Genomic DNA, 16,750 nt, shown 5'->3' with positions numbered 1-16,750 from the left:
GCCCAGGATTTCAGAGAAGGCTTAGTCCAGCCGCGGACTTTCCCTTACGATGAGTGCCTAAAGTCTGGCGGAAAGTGTCTCCGGCGAATGTATCCCAGAGTACACCTCATCTTGCTGTGGCTCAGAGTGCCCCAGAGGATCAAATTACCCTGAGAATCAACCCACTACCACCATGATCATGCACAGGAGGCCGCTAAACCCGCTAAAAGTGTGGCTTTGTGGAGATACACGCGAGCCTGCAATGTAGCAGACTTGTTACCCAGAGTGCCGCACGGAAACCCAGAGTTCACCTCCCTGAGTGCAGGTGACCCAGAGTTCCAAGATGATTCTCTGGGTTTGGACCATAAATCCAGACTCTCTATACTGAACTGAAGTGTCTCCCAAGCCAACACCCAAGAATCCCCACAGTTCCCCAAGATTCCTCAGAATTCCCAGGATTTCAGAAGATGACCCTGAGTGTCACCTGATTTTCAGGGATTCGAGTCAGTTCGAAGCCAGTCTGCAATCAAAGTGATGCGTGACCTTGAAGAACAGACTGGATACTTTCGAGGAGTCGAGAGGGAGTCCTGCACCATACTAAACCAAGTCCAAGGACCCACAATTGGAGCACAAGGCCCTGGACGACGTTGTCCGGGAGGCTCGGAAAGCTGGTGTTGAGAAGCGCAAGGCGGTCCTCGAAGAGAAGAAGAAGGCGTCGGCGGCCGTTCAAGATCAAGCGGCCCCGGAGTCCTCCGTTCTGGATGCGTACCAAGCAAACCAGGATGAGGCCCTGGAGGCGGTCTGTGCCGGCCGGCACCGAATGTGCCCCAGACCCGGCGACGGAACTGGATGAGGGTGAGTCCGCACAGGATGATGAACCCGCCCAGGCGTCTGTGGGAGGCGCCGATGAGGTTGAGCCCCCGGCTGAGCGTCGAGTTTCGGACTCTCCCCAGCCGGATGACGAAGTCGAGATTCTGGATGAAGCCCCGTCGATCAAGCACGAAGGCCCGCTGTCGACTGTCCAAGAAGACGGCGTACTGAACGACGAAGCCGAGACCCGGTCTGCCCCTGCGCCATCCGGTCCGGCCGCGACTGCCCAAGCACCCGCGCTCAAGATTGAAGCCCAATCCGGTCTGGCGCCCTCGGATTCGCGAGGACCCGACGAGACCAAGGCCCAAGTGAGCGAGGCTCAGGCGAAGGCGTACGTGGCCGAGCAAGTGCGCCGCTGGGAGCAGCATCGTGAAAGCGCTGTCGTCCCGCTCAAGGTGGAGTATGCCTGGCTCGAGCCGGCACCCAACTTCACCGAATGGTGGGCCGCCGCGCTGGCGACGTCGAAGTACCTGTCGGACCGAATGGCAATGGCAAGTCAAGACGCTGCATGGATAGCGGAGCTTGATTCGGTACGGCTCGAGCTGTGCCTTGCCCAGGATGTCACGGGTATCGTGATTCCGCCGAGCATTCTCTCGCCGCGCGAGTGCGTTGCGCTCATCCAGTCTCTCCTCTTCGCTGCCGGTTTCAGGTTTCACAACCTGATTCTGATGTGGTTCCAGTCCAAGTCCTCCAGAGTCGCACCGAGCCTGGTGCGCTCTGTGGTCGAAGACGTCCAGAATTTCCTCGCGTTCGAGCTGATCGAGTGGCGCGAGCTGGCGTCCGGTGTGCCCTTCAAGATCGTACTGGATGCACCGGACGTTCAAGACCTGACCGGACCGAATGCTGGGAACACTGGATCAACGCCGCAGCAGCCTGTGCGAGCATCGATCCTGGACTACCATGCTGAAGACAACGACGGAGATTTATTGATGTCGGATTACGAAGCTGGACTACTGGGTCGCGAGTTCGTCCTGCGTCTACGAGTGGCCGGACTCCGGCGGACACGGAGCCCGCAAGGGTCGTCCACCGGCGAACCGGATTCCAAGCGCCCGCAGTACGGACCGCCTCGCCCGTCGTCCATCCAGTCCGCATCGTCAATCCTGTCCGTGCCGCTGGTGTCCACGCCGTCGCTCTCCTCACTCCCTTCGTACCACGCATCCCGCGAGTCTGGACGTGCTTCCGGTACCGGAGCGCTGGTTCAGTTCGGCCCGACGTCCCGTTTGCCCTCGGATCTTGATTCGAGCTTGTTCGGTACGACGGCCGGATCCAACGAATTGACATTCAGTGCAGCATCGGGAGCTCGGTCGTCCAGAGGCAGCTCGCCTTCGTCGTCGCTGTGGTCCGGACACGATGCCGCGAGACACATGTCCGCGATTGGGTACGGACCCATGGTGACGACCGCGCAAGCGGGGATGATTCAGTCCGGCACTGGCGGAGGAACCGTGGAGATCACCCGGAGCGCACTCCCTCGGCCATCGACGGCGGTGGATCAGGACGATGTCGTTATGTCGGAGTCCGATCGCACCACCGTCCGGAGTGACCGAAGGTCGAGAGCGTCATCCGATCCGCGAACGACGTCCAGGCGCGAGAAGCGGAGTCCGTCACCAAGCGAGTCGGATTCCAGCGAGGATGACCGGAGTCACCACCGAAGATCATCGAGGTCGAAGCGCGCACCGAGTCGGTCCAGCAGATCGAGTCGATCCGGTCGGTCCAGCCGCTCCGCGATGTCCGTGATGTCGGGGGCCTCCCAAGTCGCGCTCAATACGATGCGCCAGACTCAGGAAGCCCTTGCCAGGATGGAGCTGAACCAGGAGGCGTCCGCTGCGAACACAGCTCGACCGGGTGAAGGACTCCAGAACGCGTTCCACGCGATTCAGGAGCTCGCCGGACGCACTGCTGCCCTCCAAGGCAGTCGGCAGACCGGATGGGGACAGAATGCTCCGACCCCGGAGCCCCCGATCCAGTCCGGAGATTCCTCGGTGTCGCCGACCCAGGAGCACAAAGTGGCCCCCGCCATTCAGAGCGCCCGCGCCGAGGCGGCGCGTCTGGAGCTTGAACGCGTTACCGCGGAGTTCACCGAGCGCTGGAAGCAGCAGGAAGCGCAGGCCGAAGCCGACCGAGCACGCTGGGTCGAAGACGTCCAGCGGGGACTGAACGCTCAACTGGATTTATTCCAAGAGAAAGTCCACAAGCTTGAAGTTAAGCGGGAGAGGGAGCGAGAATCTTAGCGGAACATTCAGCGGTTTCAGGCCCACCAGTTGCACAGCCTTCGTGCAACACGGCAGGCAAATCCAGCTGCTCAAGCAACATCGGGACCTGATTCGGTGTCGCAAGTGAAGACAGAGACCGGGTGTGCGACTCTGCAACCGGGTGCAAGTGCGCCTATTTAGTCCGACCAGGCGCCCATCGGGTCTGCAACGCCACACGCCGACGAGCTTCTAGCAGCCCAACTCCAAGCGACGATCGATGGTGTTCTCAAGGCGCGAGCGACCAAGGCGCGCCCTGCGCAGGCTGCGCCGGCGAAGGGCAAGCAAGATGCCCCCGCGAAGGACGCCAAGAAGCCGCCCGTGAAGGGGCAAGGCTCCAAGGACGCGAGGGACACCGGGTCTGGGGCGCGCAAGCGCCCATCCGGTAGGCGGAGCCGCGAGAGCGGTGACCCCTCCGGATCTGACCCGGACTCGAGCTCGAATGACGGCTACGACGAAGGCTACAGCTCCAGCGACTCGGACGACTCGCTGGCTAACGTGCCCACGCACTCCACGTCGGTGACGACACAGGATGGTAAGACGGTGATGAATTTCAGACCGTATGTGAGCTCCAGCTCGCTCGAGGACTTCGACGACAAGGCTCCATACCAAGAACGGACAAGATGGTGGGAGCGATTCCTCACCCTGACGGTCCAAGGTGGCTGGACGGACAGCATGAAGGTCTACGAGCTGCGTCTGAAGTCGCCTTCGTCTGCCCGCAACTGGCGTCAACAACTGCCGAGGCACACACGCGACACCTGGAGTCTGTTGTCCCGCGCGTTCAAGAACAAGTATTGTCGGTCGAAGGTGTCCGATTCGGAGCGAAATTTTACCATGGCTCAGAAGCGGACCGAATCGGCCCTCGACTTCTTCTACCGACTGAATGCTGGGGCGAACAAGGTGAATGTGAACTTCAAGAAGTCGCCGAGGACGCGAGAGATGCACATCAAGCTGTTCATCCGGAACCTCTCCGAATCAAGGTTGCGATCCAGTCTGAAGAGTTAGCGCATACACAGCATCGACGACCTGGAGTTCATTCTGCGTCAGCATGAAGGTGACTACCAGGATAGTGAGCGCGAGAGCTCATCCAGACCGCGCGACTTCCGCGCGGACAATCCATCCGCGTCGGGACCGAGACCGAGACCGAGATCGCGAGCGGTACAGACCGAAACCTGCGGGACGTGCTTACATCGCACAGAGCGAAGACGAATCGGATGAAGAGGATCGACACGTGCGCTTTCAGGATGAAGTGGAGAACCGCGCACTGACGACCGCACCGAATCATGATCCAGTCCCGCCTGCTCCGGCACGACCAGCCGGACCAGATCCAACCCTGACGGTACTGAATGAAGACGTTCTGCGCAATGCGGTGTTCCGTGTGATGACGGGTTCAGGATGGAAACCGCCGCCGCTGGAACAGCAGCCAGGGGCGTCGAGATTCGGTCCGTCCTCCGCACCGCCGTCGCCAAGAGGAAGTAATTCGGACTGGCACGTTCTGCGAGAAGTGTGAAAGGCCTGGACATCGACAAGAGAATTGCTGGATGGACATCATGTGTGACCGTTGTCACCGTCGAGGACACCCGATGCGGGTGTGCAAGACCATCCCGTACAGAATCTGCGGTCGGTTCCATGACGGACTGTGTGGACTTGCGAAGACCGTGGAAGAGTTGAAGAAGCTGGCACAAGAAGGAGCCCTGAAGGACATACCGAAGAACATACTGGATCAGCTGCTGGACGACAAGGCAGATTCAGGTGGGCAGTTAAACCACTAAGCCCGCTGGGTGGGGACCCAGTACGCGCCGGGCGTAAGCCCCCTGAATTGTGTGTGCTAGCGTATGTCGGACCGGAGCTGAGGACCAACAACCAAGATAACCACCAACAATGCATGATTTCTCTGAGCAATGACGACCCGATTCTGATCAAGTTGACGACCATTCTGCACGGAACCATTCTGGATCGCGAGGACCGGACGGGCAGACCGAATTTCGGCTGGAACCCGGTGAGCGGTACGGATGGTGGGTTGATCACGAACCGGATAAGGACTCGCATGAGGTGACTACGGTACATGGTGCAGTGAACGATTTGCGACTGGAGATTCTGTTGGACACTGGAGCGTCGGTGAGTATGATCAGTTTGGATCTTGCGCGTATACTCAAGATCAAGCTCAACCGACACAAACAGATCAAGGTGTCCGGACTAGGTGGCAAACCCACCTACACCTCTGCCAGCACCCAAGTCAAGATCACGCTCGGTGCGAGAGTGGTGTATGTCATGGATGTCTGGGTCGCGAATATCGGTGAAGGTGTGGATATATTATTCGGTTGTGCATCCGCGAAGGACTTCTGCAGCTACCGGGTGAAGAGCCTGTCCTCATGTACGGAGACAAGGTGCAGCGTCGGCAAGGGATGAGGTTGCCGGTCCAAACACCGGAGACCCTGTATCTCCGACCTGGTGATGAAGCTGTCGTGCGCATTCGGTTCGGCCAAGCCAACCCGCAACGTGAAGTGGTGTGGGCCGGACGTGGCGACTGATGGGTGACCAAGATCATGTACGGTGCGAAGTCCTGGCCCGAGGCGGTCAAGGTGGTGAACATCTCGGAGTACAACCTCTGGATGACGGCCGGAACAGCGTTGGCCGACATTGTGGAGTATGGATTTTTCCCATCAGTGGGGCGTTTTGTCCGTCCGGGATCGAGGGCGTACAAGGAATGGCATGTGCTGATTTACGAGAGCACTTTGTCGAAACAGGGCAAGTTGCGCGAGCAGCGTCGCCTGCAAGCACTCTGAGATCGTGAACCGCCCGCCGTGGAACCTGCGAAGTACACCTGGCCGACCAAATTGATGATGCATCCGAACGGAAAGAAGGACGTGACGTGTTTCACAGCGGTGTTACAGAATCCAGCAGTCAAGTCGGACAAGATCGTGGAACTGCCTGAAGATTCGGTCCTGCAAGACCTGGTTGAGGAGGAGGAGTCGTTCAAACGCCTAACTCCTCTGGCCAGTGAAGTCGAGTCAGACAACATACCGGGACCGGCTGCCAGTCAGAACGGCGATGAAATCTCCTTCAATGATACCGAATCGGATGATGACGACGAGTTTTTTACGTGGTCGCACAGGATGAGAGTGCCACACTGGAAGAAGATAAAGACACCTTTTTCGACGCGGTCGCACCGAATGAACACGAAGTGTCGGAAGGCGGACCGGATGAGACCTGTCCGACTTAGCTTCCCAGATTCTGTCCGGCACTCCCGTCCAGAAGCTCAAGATGGAGTACGAACGGGTTATGCGACTGAATGCTGAAGAACTGGACCTTGAGCCTGCCGTGTACATTCACGAAGGTAGCGATCTGTTGTCGTAGTTACGAGATCAGCTTGCGCTCCTTCCGGAGGTACAGGATCTGAGCCCCGAATGCGACATTGACAAAGCAGATGTTGATGAACCTGGTGTGAGCAGACCGGATGATGAACTCCGGTTGCGTGGGGTTCTGAAGTACCACCCGCGGATTTTCTTAGGCGACGGCAATGCAGTACCTGCCCCAGCTCGTGGAGTCGTTTGCGATCTGGATGTGTGAGATGCCAAGCCGGTCGCACAGAGAGCTCGCTCGGTCGCACCGCATCTCGCGATGAAGGTGTATGAGTTGCAGAAGAAGTTGCTGGAGACCGGATTGATCTAGACGTCCACATCACCCTGGGCTTCACCAATCGTGATCGTGCTGAAGAAAAATGGAGTCGACATTCGGATGTGCATCGATTACCGACTTGTGAATGGTTTCATCCAGTTGTCCAACTACCCACTCCCACTCATCGATGACCTTCTGATTGGTTTCGAGAGTGCGATGTGGTTCATGAGCCTGGACATGGCCAGTGGCTTCTGGGCGATCAGGATGACGGAGCGAGCCAAGTTCATTTCGGTGTTCGTGTCGCCATTCGGTCACTACCAGTGGCGACGCATGCCATTTGGTCTGAAGAATGCTCCTTTGGTCTACCAGCAGATGCTCAACAATTGCTTGTGGGGTTTTGTTCGGTTGCCGCCCGATGAGGAAGCCGAAGTGGATCAGGACGTACTGGATTATCTGGGCTTGAAGCCGCAAGAGGACAATGTCGCGCTGAGTGGTACCGAATCTGACGAGGAGCTTCTGTCCGGTCGACAACTTCCTGCACTAACGGACCAGATGACCGTGTTCCAGCGCAATATTCCGGCGCCGATGCAGATGGGTCCTGTCCTCGGACGGAGTTCGTACATCGATGACATCGCGCACGGGGCGCCTACGTGGGATCAACTGTGTATCGACCTAGATGCACTACTTTTTCGGTTGCGGTACTGGAACATTTCGGTCAGTCTGCCGAAGAGCGAATTCGGTAAGCGCTCGATCCCGTACATGTCGCACGAGATCAGTGCTGCAGGGCTCCGAGCGACACCGAAGATCGCCAAGGGAGTACTGGATCTGTCGTTCCCGTCTACTTTGAAGGGCATTCAGTCTTTCTTGGGCAGTCTGAATTACTACCACAAGTTTATCGAGGATTTCCCGGTTGTGGCCGCAGTCCTGTACGAGCTGAGCGATGATCAGGTGCGCGCCGATCGAGACGTGTCAAGGGCAAAGGAGGCGTTCGAGATTGTGAAGCGGAAGATTGTGTCTACCCCGTTGCTCCGAGATCCGGACCGAACCAAGCCGTTCACCATCATCCCGCACGCCAACAAGTGGACCGTTTGCGCGGTCCTTGGCCAAGAGCATGACGGACTGATCCAGCCCGTGCGTTTCACAGGGCGCGTACTGAATGAATCAGAGATTCGGTACCACGTCGCGGAGAAGGAAGTCATTGCGGTCATGAGAGTGCTGGATGTGTTCAGGACGATCCTGGAGGGGTGCCCGTTGATTGTGTACACCCGTTATTCGGTAATCAAGTGGGTGATCCAGTCCAAATCTGCGGATGGACGCTGTGTGCCATGGGGCGTTGCGTTATCTCAATGGGATCTGGAAGTTCGCCGGGTCCAGCGGGACGAAGATGGTCTGGCTGCTATACTGGGTGCGGGTATTACCCCCAGGGAGCATCTGGACCGGATTGCGGAGTCGCTGATCCCAGCCAATGGGCGTGTCAAGCCGCCGCTGGTTATCAGTGTGGAAATGTTGGACGCCAACTTTGAAGGGATCGTGCTGAGTTTCGACGGAGCCGCGAAGACATCGACACGTCAAAGGAGCTGCGGATGCATTCTGTGGAGCCTACCCGGTTGGGACGTACTGGATGCAGAAGGATTCATTCTGAACGACGTCACGGTAAACGACGCGGAGTATCACGGCTTACTGAATGGGTTGACCATGGCGCTTGATCATGGGATCACGGACCTGATTGTGGTTGGAGACTCTCACATCGTAATACAGCAGGTCCAAGGGCTGATCAATTGCAACCAGCCCAACCTGCATCCCAATTCAAAACTCTGGAGGGGCGATTCGGTACGGTGCGACTGGTTCACGTTAAGCGTGAGTGCAACTCAGCCGCGGATTGCCTAACCTCCAAGACACTAGCGCTTGGCGCCACGTGGACCGTACAGGATGAAGAGGAGCGAACCCACCTGCAGCGAGTGTCGAAGATCCACGAGAAGCTGATGAAACCGGTAGTTGTAACACCGTATGTAGCCGAAGCTGGTCAAGACGTACCGAATGGAGATGCGACCGAGGCAGCAGCGACACCGGATGAGGTGACACCGGACTGTGCCGAACAGGATCCTGAGTCAGCACCACTGCCCAACTGTGCCCGAGTCATGGCGGTCTTAACCCGGTCGAGAACCCAGGAACAGACCGAATCCAGCGAGCCATTGGGTCCGCTGGAGTTCCAAGCTGAACGGTGGCGAAGAATTAAGGCGCACCAGGACCAGGATGAGTCCATCGCAGAAGTCAAAGCCTATCTGAGTGGAGACCTGGATCGATTCTCTCCCAGGCGACTACGGAAGATTGCGAAGCTCTCCGATCTGTTTGCGCTGGATGCCAGAGGTGTTCTGTATCGGCTCGCGCGTTCCACACGGGACCGACCCCGCGACGTACAGGATGAACCTCGCCTGGTGGTGCCACAGACTCTGTACGCCGACCTGCTGCACTACGCTCACGAGGATTTTCAGGGTGGACACCAAGGCATCACGCGCACACACGAACGACTCCGGACCGAATTCTATTGGCTCGGTATGTACGCCGACGTCGAACGGTTTGTGAAGGAGTGTGTCGATTGTGCAAGCGGAAAGGGGCGACCTCCAAATCCTGGACCGTCGCCTGGTAACATCGAACCTCGGCGCCCATTCGAAGTGGTGTCTATGGATTTCGTGACGCACATGCCCAAGTCAGCACGGGGAAACACTTTCCTGTTGTTGTTCCAAGATTCATTCTCGGGTTACGTGATGTGTAAACCCATGTCGTCTACGACGGCACAGGACGTGGCTGAGGCATACGAAGAGCGAGTCTTTCGGAATTTCGGTGCGTCGTCGATGATCAGACACGATCAGGACCCTCGTTTCATGAGTGAGGTGTTCACCCGTTTTCGGGAGCTGTTGGGTAGCCGTCAACGTGCGACCTTAGCCTATCGCTCTCAGGCAAACGGCCAACAGGAGCGGTCCGTTCAGACCGTTATTCGGAGCGTCCGCGCCTACATTCAGCAAGTCTCCACATACCAAAACTAAGACAAGCATACTGAAGAACTGCCAAGAAGCACAAGCATACTCAAGACAAGCGAAGCATAGTGAAACCTACATTAAAATCAGTGAAGTGATAGAAGATAGCTACCCAAACGTAAGATCTAAACAGAAACCAATTTGCCGAAGAACACGCGGACGACTCTATGCTCGGGGCAGAAGTAGCACCCCGACTTTGACGTCTTCAAGAGCCCTCCAGAAGACTGCCTGCGCGCGGTCTAAGCCAGTTTAGGGACGCTTCCAAAGCCTCACTGGTGTAGCGAGCACTGGTGTAGTGGGGACTCAAAGGCACCAAGGCAAAGTCGGCAGTGACTGGGGTTTCGCGCCCCGGAGTGACCTGTGAGAGCTTTATTTTCTATTTGCGTGCTCTAACCGGGCATCCATTTCATATTCCCTACTGTGTGTCTTTGGTGGTTGAGGTAGTCACCCCCCAGACCGGATTGATTGACTACTGTGTGATAGGACTGAATTATATTTTGTATTGTTCCCTCATTCTGTGAGGGTGGTGCGCGTAAGTGAGTGTGTATCCAGGGCTGACCAGCGCCTTGGGTGACGGCTCCGAAGTTGACTGGTGTATAGACCGCCCACCCAAGGGTCTCAAAGAATAAGTGGTGGCTGTATATTTTGTGACGTTTAGCTCGGCATTGTATTTCTGTGTGTTGGTTATTCTGCATTACGGATCTGACTGTGGTCCCTTTCATTCGGTCTGACCTTCTGTTCATTCGGTGTGGTTTATCCCAGGAACACACCCAGCAGACTTTATTCTGTATCGCAACAACTCAACTCGGTGAAATCCGGTCCGCCAAAGGTAAACGATACCTATAGGGGTTGACACAAGGACACACGCCAAGCACCGGACCGCATTAGTGCGATTCGGTGCGTCCAAGCGATTCCAGGCCCGGGTCATTCAGTGTCCCGTGGGCTGCTTATCGCGTGGACAATCTCTGGTACTCCGAACCCGAATTCATTCGGTCCGGCATAGTGCGCTATACACCCTGGACGATAAAGGCGTTCACCCGCCTCGCCTCAGGTGCTCATGACGGCGGCACGCAGTACGTCGAGCTGGCCGGACCCATGAACATCGTGCTGTACATGTGTCTCTCTCGCTGCCCGAGACCATGGACGTCTTGCCCGGGGACATTGTGCTGTACATCTCGCTGTCCAGGATCAGAAACAAGATGGTGTACGTCTCGTTGCCCGGATCCATGGCCATCACGCTGCTCAGGTCGACAGACATTATGTTGTACCTTTTCTCGCCCAGACACAAGGGCATCCCCAAATCGTGTGTACATGTTGCACAATTACAATAGTTGAACGAGCGCCCTTTGAAAAATATATATGTGTGTATTATTGAAGTTAATTGTAAGTGCGGCTCACGTTGTGCCAGCGGTGAACTGTGAGATCTCACTGCAAACTAAGCGCATGACCAATGCGACCCGGTTGACAACGCTTTTCACGGGGTCATTTATCTGAAAATGAGGGTCGAGGGGGGCATCATATGGAAGCCCTCGAGCATCCAGTGCGAACATCACCTGCACACAGCAACCGAGTTTAAACCAGGTTCTACAAGAGGTTGACTGATCTTCCACGTGCACAAAATACCCTGCACCATACTGCTCTTCGATCATGAGTCGGATACTAGTACATTTCTCCTCTTCTACACCTTCTTGGTCAGTGGGCGCTTCGCTGACGCTGGTGGTGGCTCCTGTAGTGTTGATAGCTGGCCGTTGGAAGACGAGACATTTATTTGTGTCGGTGCTGCTCTCAGTGATGAAGGAGATCGAGCTTCGGCTACTGGTCACCGAGTTCGTACTATTCAGTTCTAAGGAGGAAATGACTGGCAAATGTTCGTTCATCGTGCCTACGCTGGTAAGCTTCTTTGAAGTCAGTTTCCTATAGTCCCGAGCAATTTGCGGAGCCGCTCTCGTTGAGGTCGCGAACGTGCTCTACACTAGTGCTTGTATGCTGGAAACCTTGAGCAGCTCCAGAAAGAATGTGTTGAGGTGGAGCAGTCGGCGCATCGAGTGCTGATTCTTCAGCTGCCTGTTAAAATTCTCCGCGGGGTTATTGCTTTGGCAAACCCCGTAGGGCTTTCGGGGCTCGGCCGCTTGGTGAATCTACCAGATAGTCACTGACCATCGAAGTAGGTGCGGAACGAACGGTATTGCTCGTCAATTTCCCAGGCTTGGTGGGCCTCGTTGGTTTGAGTCTGCGTGTCGGCTTCCGTTCGAGCGTAGTGAAATCTGTACACGCGTTTGTATACATGTTGCTTGTTCGCCTCCGTGAAGTTGGTGATGTGTTTCGAGCATTTGTCATCACGTGAAAAAAAAGAATAGTTTAGGCTGATGATTCATCTCTAGCATCCGCAAAACTTCAATCTCAAAAGCGGTCCGCTGCGTTTTGTCGGCGTCCATCATTGTATGGCCAATGCGTGCAGGGTGACCCGTGAATGTTTCGTGCATCTCCAATATTGCGTGTATAGCGGTCTGCCATTGTGGCTGTTCCAGATCAGATACTAGAAAGAAGCAGATAGGATAGAATTGGCGCTACACATCTGACTGTTCAATGCGACCTCGGACGTGTCCACCACGTATTCATTGACTGTGTTAGCTTGCCGTCAGCAGCAACACGCTCTCGGATGAATTCTTTTATCAAAAGGTTGAACTCTCCAGGTCTAGGCAAGTGTGACCCGTGTTGATGAACTTGAGTCGAGTCTTTAATACTACACGTGAGAGCCTTCAATCGTCAACCACACCTTTGCCCCCTACCACCGGATGCACAAGTTGCGGAATCGCACTTGTAGATGTCGCACTGCACAGAGTGCCCGTCTAGGTTAAACTAACAGACTTGACGCAGCTCCGGGTGATTCTTGTCCTCTAGGCAGCTCTGCTAGCTGTCTAAGAAGCTATCAAGCTGAGTTTCACTCTTGCAAGTGGGCACAAGTCTCCACGCATATTTGCCTCGCATCTACGTTCGATTCTGAAATAGCTAGCACAAAATACCGATCAATAGTGCCTATTTTTAGTCCATATCCCTTTTGTGCCAGATACAATGACTGTGTAGACGTCCATCCTGCTCTGTAACTACTGAGCTATCCTCGGCCGAATAGCATCTCCTTTTGTGCCTGCGACGTACGCTCTCTAGTATATCCCTGGGTTATATAGATTGTCAATTTTCCTATCTAGAACCCTATATACAAACACGTAGCCCTTCCTTATTCTTTTGGACCGTGAAAGGAGCGGTCACTACTCCAGTCAACTCCAGTCGGGGCCCGAGACACTGGTCAATCCCGGCCGGCTTAGCTCACGCGCACCACCCTCAAGTACTGAGGGAAACTAACACAATCAATACACCGTTCACGCTATTTAGTCGGACCCTGACTAAATGTGGTGTACGATATTTGAGGGGAAAGGTTGAAATTTCAAAATGTTCTAGTGACGTCAATATTCAATATTTCAGAAATATAAGACCATGATTGGCTTCGGCTCAACGAAATCTATCCAGATCCGCCGTCTCTGTGATGTTTTAAGGTCCTGGGGTAAATTTGGTTACGTAGTGTATCACGAAAAAGTACGGAAGCACGACTATTTGCGAACAACGACTAAATAGCGTGAACGGTGTACATCCTATCACACAATAGCACTTAACTCAATACTTCCCACCCGGGGCTACTCTAACCGGGGTGACAAGGTAATCGGTAATATGAAATGCGGGGCCTTCCTGGTCTGAACGAGCTTAACCGCAACTAGGAAATGAAATGGGATGGATCAACCTCGGGTTGTCGCCCGGCACTCACCTCATCTTGAACTAGACTTGGTTGCGGGAGCTCAGCCCAGATGTCACAGTTGTTGGGCCCTCACACGTAGACTTGGTCCTCCGGGAATGCACGTCCGGTAGGTTGCTCCAACTCACTTGCGCGATCCTTGGCAAAACGAACTCTGTTTATCTCTTCTTTGTTGTCTCTGTCTGTCTGTCTGTCTGGCTATCTTCTGTCGATCCTTACATGCATTCCATCTTGACTTGTCTTCCTTATAGTCTTGTCGTCGCAATCGTCCGCGGTCCCTCGTAGCATACTTCCATCAAGTATAATCATCACTGGGTACGCAAGCGAAGTTCAATGTTCCACGGAATCCGAACAGATCTTGGCTGGTCGGCTTGGTCGGCCGGAAACATCTTGGACTTTGTATACTTGATCTTCACATCTGGGGTGGTCTCTTGGTTTCTCCATCCAGGATCCCGGAGTATCTCCAAACGGGATCATACTCCACTTGGGCTTCACATCTGGGATGTCTTGGACAGCTTCAAGGCTTCTGGGTCTTCACTTGAGCCGGTCGGGCTCCTCTTGCGTTAAACAGTGCACCAAGAGCAGGCGCCCTCCAGTCGGAGGCACTTCTATGCTCCCTTGGGCTTTGCCTCTCGTTCGTTACTTGGTTCCAGCCGGGGTCCGCTCTTGGGGACATCTCCATCCGGGGTCCCCAAACCTTGTACACTGCAAACGCGAGTCCGGCCAGGATCCGCTTCTCCCATACGCCACGTGTCGCTGCCTCCCTCTCCCATAGTGAGCTTCTGAGCCAACCAATCCAGGCGCGGTTCGGTAAATTCTGGAACATCTCCAATCCCATCGTGTCAATACCATCTCATCGTCGTTGTGGCTGTTATCGTACAGCCGCTGCGTGAACACGGACGACTTATCCAGCCCGTGGCGAATGAAGTGCTCTACATGAAAGTAGAACTGGTGAAGGTCGTACTGCGAAAACCGTAGTCTGATTTCTGCAAGTTTCTTCTTCAGTACCTAAGAAACAACATTTCTATCAAACCTCAACTTTTTTCAGATCGCATTGGATTGGCTATAAATCGGACTTAAGCCAAATGATTGGACATAAAGTTCGACTGGACGGGAAATCGACGAAATCGCTTAGTAAAACCTCAAAATATATGCGAACCCCACGACGCCGACAGGAGCGCTATCATACTCTACGATGGTTCTCCGCATCGGCAGTTAAGTGATCTACTCAATGATACCTATCATTTTGAAAATCGCTAAAATTTGTAGCCATTACGCAAAAAAAACTAATGATACCCAAATTCGGGTTTACAAAACTTGCTCTGTTTCCTTGAATCCTGCTGTTTTCAAGCAGCCAATGAGCTGACGCGAAAACACCGAATCTCACCTTTTTTAGGTATTGTTCACCCCCAACTGATAATTTTTGATTTTTTTATGGCGGCCAGATAGAAATGTTGTTTCTTAGGTGGGCCAGACGAGTATCGCGCGGCTTTTGTCGGTAATCCTTGTCGAAAAGCGATCGCGCCACAGCCTAGACTTAATTAGAGCAAACATTTCTTCGAGGGGGTTCAAAAACGGCGAATAGATGGGTAGAAACTCAACCGAAATGAATTGTGGCACGGCTTATACTTCGAAATAGGTGGTGATATTAATGTGGCGATACATGCTCGTTTCTATGATGAACGCGCGCTTTTGGCTTCTAGCAGTCGGGTCTTTGGCCAGCCATGTCGCTGGTCATCATCTACTTTATAAAGTCCAGGATAGTCTCTGTTATGATTCTGCCTTCGACAGTTTTAAAATGCCGGACTTCAAAGGTAGGAGAGGCTGCGCCAGTAGCGATACGTGTAGAACTAGTCTGGTGTAGTTGGTACCCATCCCGCAATAGACCATGCCTTCCGATTTGTCTGCCGCGTAAGCTTCGTCTCGTCGTAGTAAATGGCCTCGTAGAGCGTATTTTGACCGTCCTTCGTTGGCATCGCCGACGCGTACGGAAAGCGCTGTTCGATTACTCTGTCAGAGTTTTGCTCTCTAAGAAAACGGCGGAAATCGCCCAGCCGAAATCCTACAACTTCCTTCAAGTACTTGCCCCCAGTTTTCTTGGTCACCTACACGTTGAACGCTGGTCGGATGAACGCCGTAGTTTTGCAAGCGAATATTACATAGGAGCTTGAATATGGGTATGACAAGGACGATATCGCGCGCGAGAACGCGCTTCCGGCCACGGCGCTCAACCTAGTGAAGGACAGCATCTTGACGGATGTGTCGACTCTCGGTTGCCTGCGTTGTTCCCAGACGTTCAGCTATCGCGTCCTGAGTTTCAGCACCGCCCAGCTATCATATCACCTTGTGGTCTGCTTTGCTTAACCGGAATTTCTTCGCTCCAAACCTAGCAACACGCCAAAGTTTCCAAGCGTCAGTGTCGGTAAGTCCCACCTCCTCGCCGGCTTCAGCGCGGAGGCGATGCTGATCAAGACGTTGGGCTTCAGCTTCCTGCTTGGTAGCCAAGCGTTCACACCGCTGATGTGTCTTCTCGGCCGAGTGTCGAGCATGTTGGCAGGCACGAGCGAGCTCGTATCCAGAAGTATTAGAAGAGAAAGGGACGATTGCAGAGATGAGGGTGGCGAGGAGTCAAGCGAAAAAGAAAATCAAACATTTCAGAGCGGCCTGGTAGCTATGAAGCCTTCAGCAGCAGCAAGCACGTCGTGCCGAAAAAGCGACCCAAGCGGCTACCAGTAGTGCTGTAGAAGCTTCAACCTGGCGGCGACCTCGTAGGCGAACGAGCCGACGTGCAGAATCGGTTTGCTTTTCCGAGCGGCGAGGACGCCGCATTTTGGCTAGAATGGCAGCATGAGATTGGATCTGGATGCTTTGTAGTGCTGGGTCAACAGCGACGGATGGGTCGAGACGAGGGAGGTTACAGGGCGACCTTCGGGTATTTTTTCTTGGCTTCTGGGATGGAAATGAAAGTGGGGGAGTGGTCAAAGCCTAAGGCTACGTGCGAGATGTACAATTATCCAGGATGTTTTTATTTAGGCCTTGTCGAAATGCACGATTTGGGCCGCTTGATAGGGCGGTATGCAAACTCATATTCGTACCGGCCAGTTCTCAATTGTGGGACAACAGTCGATATTAATACAAGTCGAGCACTTCGCCAATATTAGTGTAAAAGCTTCTTCTGGTTGCGTAGGTTATTCATC

General features: G+C 54.4%; 1 protein-coding gene across 1 annotated transcript; it reads left to right on the top strand.

Moving 5' to 3' along the window:
- Nucleotides 1-761: 761 nt before the first annotated feature.
- On the top strand, nt 762-4,100 carry PHYSODRAFT_255368 (hypothetical protein; the record flags this gene model as incomplete). The annotated part of the gene is made up of 2 exons (XM_009525520.1): nt 762-3,047; nt 3,240-4,100. 2 exons carry the CDS (start codon nt 762-764, stop codon nt 4,098-4,100), a joined length of 3,147 nt encoding a protein of 1,048 aa, XP_009523815.1.
- Nucleotides 4,101-16,750: the final 12,650 nt, after the last annotated feature.

Source organism: Phytophthora sojae (genome assembly GCF_000149755.1).
Source record: "Phytophthora sojae unplaced genomic scaffold PHYSOscaffold_3, whole genome shotgun sequence".
NCBI lineage: Eukaryota > Oomycota > Peronosporomycetes > Peronosporales > Peronosporaceae > Phytophthora > Phytophthora sojae.
The sequence above is the reverse complement of the archived record's forward strand: the minus strand, read 5'-3'. Positions and strand labels throughout refer to the sequence as shown.